The sequence below is a fragment of the Vipera ursinii genome (assembly GCF_947247035.1).
Source record: "Vipera ursinii genome assembly, chromosome: 9".
NCBI classification, from domain to species: Eukaryota; Metazoa; Chordata; class Lepidosauria; order Squamata; family Viperidae; genus Vipera; species Vipera ursinii.
This window is the reverse complement of record NC_139523.1, coordinates 17,380,223-17,388,883: the sequence shown is the minus strand read 5'-3', so window position 1 is coordinate 17,388,883 and position 8,661 is coordinate 17,380,223. Positions and strand designations below refer to the sequence as shown.

The following is an 8,661-nucleotide window of genomic DNA, read 5'->3' as shown; positions in this document are numbered from 1 at the left end:
AACCATGTTGCTAACTTAACACCTGCAGTGATTCGCTTAACAACCGTGGCAGGAAAGATTGTAAAATGGGGCAAAATTCACTTAACAAATGTCTCTCTCAGCAACAGAAATTTTGGACTCAGTGGTGGTCCATCCTAAGTCGACTACTACCTGTGTTTTTGTTTTTATTCTATTTAATTCAGTTTACAGAGGTGAGGTTTATACCACTCAAGAGTCGTTTGCAACCAGAGTAGCCCATTAATTTAGTGAAATAAATAATAATAGTAACACAGACTGAAAATGTACACATCGGAACTGATACAATATGTACCCTTTAAAGCAGGGGTCTTCAAACTTGGCCGCTTTAAGACTCGTGGACTTCAATTCCCAGAATTCCTCAGCCAGCCATGAATTCTAGGAGTTGAAGTCCACGAGTCTTAAAGCAGACACATTTGGAGACCCCTGCTTTAAAGCAACTGCAGCTTTTCACAGTATTCTTTGCTAGTTGGCTTAGAAGACCAACTCCTGTTTGAGAGACACTGGTGAGAAAGAGAGTGAATTTCTAAATCCACATTCATTCCTCTCAGATCCTGATCTGCAGATAGGCAGGTGATCACTTCCTGAGAGAAAACCTTGTATTTTCTCAGAAAGGTGGGGCAAAGCACACCAGGCAGGACTGGTTTAAGTTGTAGAAAACGTAGCTCTTATTTTCCTTTCCTTCTCCCAGCAGAGTTATCCTGGATGGTGCAATGTGGACATCCAGGAATCTCTGCTATGCTGTGTCCTCAGCCTTATGTCCAACCTGACAAGTTAAACCTGCCCTTTGCAGATTAAAGTGGGCAAGAATCAGGAATTGCAGACAGTCTGATCAGAGATACTTTCCCGGTGGAGTTTCAGTTGTTTGATTCTCTCCATCTGCCCCTTGCTTGATTCAGATGCACAAAGATATTGCAAAATATTTTAATTCATAATTCCATGCCCAGTTTGGAAAGCAAAGGGGCTGTGGCCGAATCAAATGGCTGAAGATGTCTGTCAGCCACAGGGTAAACCAAGCATGTCCATGGGCAGCCTGAGGCCCTAGGTAGCTAGTAATGTGGCCTCACAGGATGGTAAAATTTTAACATTATGTGATATACATATATTAACTCTATTATACATTTTATATGTGGCCCAAGACAATTCCTCTTCACTCGGGGTATCCCAGGCAAGCCAAAAGGTTGGACACCCATGGCACAGACCAGTGGTGGGATTCAAATATGTCAACAACTGGTTCTCTGTGTGGATGCTACTTCCGGAAGTCCATTCTGGGCCTGGGCAACAAAAAATTAGCTACCGGTTCTGCCAAACTGGGGCAAACTTGCTGAATCCCACCACTGGTGCAGACTCTCTTTCTCTTCTGAATTCTATCTTTTCTGAAGTTTCCTTCTTCTCTTTCTCCTCCTTCTCCCTTTTCGTTCTCCTTCTCTTCTCCCTTCTGCTTTTACTGTTCCTTCTCCTCCTATCAACTCACTTAGCACTAAATATGTTAATTGCTCTTTATCATGAATGATTTGGACCATGAATACCTCTGGCACTCCAGAATTTCAACACCAGCTTTGTCTACTTTTTGGATCACATGGAAGGTATTCCTCTAGGCTTCAGAAATGGCAAGCAGAAGTCCCCTTGAAAATCTGGCAATTGGAAAAGAGGGAATGGGGTTCCCTAAATTGCTTGCAGGTTCATTCTGCAGGTCATCTAAGATACGTGGTAAACAATATATTGTTGCACCTCTATTTTTCCCAAGCATTCAGTATTAATTCCTTCTATCTTTCAGGACTCTTTTGGAGAGGTTAAAAGCATAAGAGTAGCTACATCAATGCACCTGTTGGCCTGGGAAGCAAATGCATTTTCAATGTTGCCTCCTCTTTATACTTCTCACTTGTGTAAACTTTGACCCATTTAAAGCAATTGAATAACAAGACCCGAAGGTATTCAGGAAGTCGCTGGCTTAAAATACATGTTTTCCGAAAAGTAGCTAAGCCTGTCAGCAGTACTATCTGGTGTGTACCACAGAGAACACAAACACACAAAAAATATGTTGAAACAAATGTACATGCCATGGAACACCTGGATCACAAACTAGCTTGTTAGCTAATTGGCAAACCAGAACAAATTTGCATTTTACTAAGTGCAGATGTTGAAGGTATTTAAGCTAGTTTACACAAATGCCCTTTACAGTATTCCAAAGAAGGAGAAAGAATTGAGAAAAGCAATAAACTGAATTTCTCCTTCACTTAGCAAATTGTTTTATTTTTGTTTGTTTGTTTGTTTAGCCTCCCTTCTGCAGAATTTGAGAGCCGGTATCCAAGAAGCCATTCCTGGAAAACATGGCAGAAAAGAGATCCCCCCTTGTTGTGGGGCTACTGGTGGTGGGCAATGTTATTATTATGGTAAGAGAGCAATACAACAATATGACTCAGCAATAGGAAAATTCCTGGGTTTGATTTTGATAACTGAAAAAAACAAGATGGGAATAGAATGACATAACTCATGGTTCTGATAAAAAAACTTCTTTAGAATATTAAGTTAAACCATGATTGACTGTACCATGTTGAATGACTCATCATTGGCCAGATTCCAAAAAACCACCATGATGGGTTTCATATAATACTGTACATGAAATGAGAAATGCACAATTTGAGGCCCCCAAATTACACAGGACCCTGAAAAGGTAAGGGTGCAGCGCCGAGAGATTACAAAGGAAGCTAAACTAAACAACAACCCACTGCATCACACCCCTTGGTCATGCCAGATAACAAAGAACCTGGTCTGATATATGGTAGTTTGGTGTCTATCAACCTTCCTCTGTTTCTGCAGCTTTCAGGGCTGGCACTTTGTGCTGAGTCTATTTGGGTAACAGCTGATCCCTATAAAGTCTACCCCATCCTGGGGGTCACCGGCAAAGATGATGTCTATGCCGGCGCCTGGATCTCCATTTTCACTGGGTTTTGCTTCTTCTGCGTTTGCGTCTTTGGCATTATCAGCCTTGTGAACGGCAACCGCCTCATGGTGTTGTTGGTGAGTAACAGAAGAAATGGACTTCTCTAAATGCTACATTTTCTCAACGTAACTCTGGTTACGTTGCAAATCATGACTGTGTGATGCTGCAACCGAATGCCAAGCAACTAAATTGTGACTCCCTGACTGTGAGGGTGTACAACAGTGGCAAGTGCAAGTGCAGTTTGTAAGTAACTTTTCCAAGGCCATCATTACTTTGAACTCTTGTTAAATGAATCGTCATAAGTTGAGGACAATCTGTATCTTCATTTCAACATTAATGTTCTAGTATCACATTCTGTCTCTATAACAGCCATGCTTAGAATCCAGTGTTAAAGGCAATGCATCTCACTCTCGAATGTTCCTCCCCAGAAAATGGAATGTACGTACTGTCTCCAGATCAGTTCAAAAATGGTATAAATAATGAACGTTCATCAATATCTCTTCTATATGGATCTGCTTATCCCTCTTTGAAAGTTAGGCCATTATAATATAATAATAATAAACCTTTATTGTCAAAGTACAACATGTGTACATTGAGATTAGCTGAGCCCCCCCGTGTTCTCTCCACCCAACACACAGTGGCAACAAACCCTCCATCCCACCACACTATGTGAACCAACTACACCACACACCGGCCTCCCAAGTCAATTCTGCATAAGATTATGTCCCATTTAAAAGCCTAACAGCCCACGGATAAAAGCTATTTTTCAGCCTGTTGGTACGGCTGGCTATATTCCTATATCTCCTACCGGATGGTAGGAGAGTAAAGAGATACCGTCCAGGGTGTGAGTCATCCCTGAGAATCTTCCTCACTCTTCCAAGGCAACGAGCCCTGGCGAGGTCATCCAGTGGTGTCAGGGAACAGCCCACAATGTCTTGTGCTGTGCTCACTACCCTCTGTAATACTTTCCTATTCGCGGCTGTCAGACCAGCATACCAAACCACAATACCATACGAGAGGACGCTCTCTATGGTAGACCGGTAAAAGAGGGTCATTAGCTGTTGTTCTACCCTGTTCTTCCGCAAGATCCTAAGAAAGTGATGCCTCTGTTGGGCCTTTCTAGCCACCTGGATTGTGTTAACTTTCCAGGTCAGATCTTCACAGAGGTAGACTCCCAGAAATTTAAAGGAGGAAACTCTCTACACAGTCCTCCCCGATGTAAAGTGGGGCAGGTTCCTCCTTTTTCTCCGGAAGTCTAACACCATCTCTTTCGTCTTGCCGATGTTTAGGTGCAAGTTGTTGTTACAACACCATATGGATAGTTTTTGTACCTCTGCCCTGTATGCTGTCTCATCCCCACCTGTAATAAGACCCACCACGGTAGTATCATCTGCGAACTTGATTATCGCAGTGGATGGGTCAGATGATACACAATCATAAGTGTATAAAGAGTACAGGTAGGGGCTAAGCACACAGCCCTGTGGCGTGCCAGTGCAAAGCTTCAGGGGGGTGGACAAAGCAGACCCGACTCTCACTGTTTGTACCCGATCCACTAGACTCAAGCATGGGACAGAAGCAACAACAGCAACAAATGTCTGTGTATCTACAAATCAAGGGATACAAGAATTATCTCTAATACATAGTGAATATCCTGGGGAAAAATGTCTCCAGGTGTGATTATTTTTTTCTTCTGGACCTTGAATCTTATTCTCTATTTTCTTATTTTTCAGTACCTGGTACTGATCCTGGTTGTCTACTTGTTTGAATGTGCCTCTTGTATCACCTCCTACACTCATCGTGATTTTGTAAGTACAGGGTGCAAATTCTTCCCAACTTGATCTAAAAGCAAAATTTTGGTTCATTCCACACGGACAGGAGTACAGTCTTTCCCAGTGTCTGCTTTTATCATGGTGAATGATCCATCCAAAACATAATTCAGTCTGGGAATCTTAATGAAGCTTCAATTTTGTCCTTTGTCAGCCTTATTACTCAAATCATTTTCACGGTAGGCCTGCATATAATATGGGAATGTTGACAAATTTCTTTGATCCATTGGCTGTTCATAAACTTTCATGACACCCAAAGCTTGTCCAAAATAGATAAGAAAGGCCATAGTTGCTTATTATAAGATTATGGATCCTTTGATCCTACAGTTCACATCAATTCATACAGCTTTGGCTTCTGTTGGAGGCATAATTAGTTATACGATAGTACTAAATGATTCCTGGAGGAGGAAAAAGTCATTTTGTCTCATTCTAGAAGAGCAAGACAATCTAGAAACATTTGGGTCTTCTCATTTTTGAACGGTACTTTCCCCCCCCCCACAGATTGCATACTTAAAAAAGAAAAACCAGAAATGCTGTGCAGAAAGAGATGTATTTGGAAATGTAGAAATCTGTTTGCATGTCTTTATGTACGCTGAAACTTTACAAGTGAAATGTTTGTGTATCTGGGCTTGGGGAATGTAGCTGACCAACATTCTCTCCTCTTCCCCACCCCAGGTAGTATCAAATTCCAATCTGGTAACCAAGCAGATGCTGAGCTTCTACTCAGCAGATACAGACCAAGGCCGAGAACTCACTCGGATGTGGGACCGTTTCATGATGGAGGTATATATCATTATGCAGCCTATGAGAACACCCTGGCCTTTTGTCCTTCATCCAGTTGTAGCTCCAAAAGGCATGCATGTAGGGACTGTGAAATCAATGCAAAAAATGCTAGCAATTGGGAATTTTGAAGCTAGGGAAGGGATTGGAGTGAAATTGAGAGCACAGAACACAGCACTAGGTATGGGACTACAGCTCTGCTCAGCCACTGATCAGAAAACTAACAAGTCTTCACCAACTATCAGTTCTTTCAAATATTGATAGGCTTAAAAGCAGCAAAATTCAAAACAACCCCAATCAGTTTCAACTACACTTTCTAAAGGAAGACCTGGGTGGCAGAAGGTCTGGTCCAGAGAAAGTATAGTAAGTTAGTATAGAAAGTAAAAAGTCCTCGGCTTACGATCCCAACGGTGCCCACAATTTCTGTGGCGAAGTGAGGCATCAGTTAACTGAGTTTTGCCCCATTTTACGACCTTTCTTGCCACGGTTGTTAAGTGAATCACTGCAGTGGATGTTCGTAACACGGTTGTTAAGTGAATCTGGCTTCCCCGTTGACTTTGCTCCTCAGAAGGTCGCAAAAGGTGACCGCATGACCCCCCCAGGACACTGCAACCGTCATAAATAGGAAGCAGTTGCCAAGCCTGTCAATTTTGATCACGTGAATATCGGGATGCTGCAATGTTTGTAAGTGTGAAAAACGGTCATTAAGTCACTTTTTTCAGTGCCGTTGTAACTTTGAAAGGTCACTAAATGAACTGTTGTAAGTCAAGGACTATCTGTACCCGAAAACTAAGAAAAGGCAGCAGAATATCCTGTTTGCAATAAATATAAAGGTAAAGGTAAAGGTTCCTCCGCACATGCGTGCTAGTCGTTTCCGACTCTAGGGGCCGGTGCTCATCTCCGTTTCAAAGCTGAAGAGCCAGCGCTTGTCCGAGGACGTCTCCGTGGCCATGTGGCCGGCATGACTAGACGCCAAAGGCGCTCGGAATGCTGTTACCTTCCCACCGTGGTGGTCCCTATTTTTCTACTTGCATTTTTACATGCTTTCGAACTGCTAGGTTGGCAGAAGCTGGGACGAGTAACAGGTGCTCACTCTGTTATGCGGCACTCGGGATTTGACCCGCCAAACTGCCGACCTTCTGATCGACAAGCTCAGCGTCCTAACCCACTGAGCTACCACGTCCCTTTTTTGCAATAAATATATGATCTTTCTTTTCCCCGGTTCACTTTTAGCAACAGTGTTGTGGTGCCAATGATCCCTTGGACTGGGTAAATTATACCTCCGTCTTCCGAAGTAGATACTCTGAAGCAGTGGCACCCTGGCCATTTTACTGCTGCAAACGTGATCCAAACTTTATCATGATCAACGAGGAGGGCTGTAGATTGGGGCACATTGATTACATCAACACTAAGGTACCAATTTCTTCCATCTTTATTCTGATGTTACCTACCATTTTTGCATTCTTGGGGGTATTGGTACCATCAGCAACTCCTCTTCAAGGCAATCTTACTGATTTGTTCTTCCCTTCTCAGGGCTGCTTTGAGCACATTAAGCATGCAGTACAAAGCTATGCCTGGGGTGTCTCCTGGTTTGGTTTTGCCATTCTTATGTTCACAGTAAGTAATTGCAGAAAGGATTGTTTGGATGTGTTGGGGCTGCAATTCCAAAATTTTGTGGTGGAAACTATAAGAGCTGTGCCTTAAGAAATCAGAGATTGGGGAATGTTGTAGCTTGAGAATAGCTAACACTTGAGAATTGTTTTGAAGCTCTGCTTATCCGTGAAACATATCCTGCATGTACTCCACTCTAGCTGTCCTCAAAAACTTCTTCAGTATCCCAGTTTCCACAAGGAACAGCTGAGTGTTCATGGGAAACTCACCAGCAGGACCAGAGGACATTAGTCTCCTTTTGGTGCTACTCTTCAAGAACGTCACTGGAAGACAATATATGTAGTTCAGGGTTGAACTATGGATTCCTTGGTGCTTTCCAAGCTTGGTTGTTTGCTTGCAGACATTTCATTATCCAACTAGGTAGCATCATCTATGTCTGATGTTGCATATCTTCAAGAACTGATATGCAGAGTATATTTCTTGCTTGTTAGACAACATCTAGTTGACATGCCTTGAAGCCAGGCTTTCTCAACCTAGTGTTGCTTAGATGTGTTTGGCCTACAATTCTTCACCATGCCTACAAATTCACAGAATATAATCTCAATTCACCTGTGGGCCATCAAATAAGCAATGCCTTTAGAAGTCTTTCCCATAATTGGTGTGTTTTCCATTTCCACTACGCTTGGGAGGATATTGGATCAGTTGATCTCAAAGGATCCTTCCAGTCTTCATATTGCATGTGAGGATAAAATTGAAGAAGAGGTTGTGGTGGGATGGATCATACCATTCAGCTTAAGATACCCAGGGTGGGAAAAGGCATCACCGTTACAAAAAGTTAAATAGGAGCTTGCAGTAAGAGATTTATTGTTGTTTTTCCAGTATCCTGTCGTTCTTCTGGCTATATACCATTACACCACAATGTGAACAATTTCAGCCAAGGAAGTGGATTTTTTCCTAAGAAGAGGAAGAAGATGAACAAAGTGATGAAGCCCTTCCTTGAGGAAAAAAATCTCCATGAATTCCCCCTGTACTATAACACTTTCTCCAAGGCATGACTACTTCCTAAGATTTCTTTGGGTGTAGAGCTTATTGGGCATCTCTACATATAAACCTATTGCATATCTCCTATAGAAAAATCATCCCAACTACTTTAGTAAATCCTTTTTTTAAAAAAAAAAAGAGTATAGTAAATGTCATTTGGTATGTGTGAGATTTTTTTAAAAAATTCTTTGTGAAATTCTGTAAGGAACTTGATCTGTGACTGAGCTGTGTGTATTCACTGAGAATGCCTCAGGAATCCAAATCAATTCAATCTGACAATTCAATTTGGGTATCTAAAAATAGGATCGGAGTGATAAAAAGCCAAATCCTATAATCTATCTCTCCTTCTCCACCACCCCCTCTCTCTATATATATAAAACCAAGCCAGTGGGATTTACAAAGGTTTAAATGGCATGAAAACCCAGCCTGCGTTGACCTAGAAAA

General features: G+C 42.1%; 1 protein-coding gene across 1 annotated transcript; it reads left to right on the top strand.

Moving 5' to 3' along the window:
- Positions 1 to 2,345: 2,345 nt before the first annotated feature.
- On the top strand, positions 2,346 to 8,329 carry UPK1A (uroplakin 1A; the record flags this gene model as incomplete). The annotated part of the gene is made up of 7 exons (XM_083370160.1): positions 2,346 to 2,408; positions 2,836 to 3,036; positions 4,690 to 4,764; positions 5,461 to 5,568; positions 6,799 to 6,978; positions 7,099 to 7,182; positions 8,056 to 8,329. The coding sequence occupies 7 exons, from the start codon at positions 2,346 to 2,348 to the stop codon at positions 8,098 to 8,100; spliced, it is 756 nt and encodes a 251-aa protein (XP_083226286.1). The 3' UTR covers positions 8,101 to 8,329.
- Between the last annotated feature and the right edge of the window lie 332 nt (positions 8,330 to 8,661).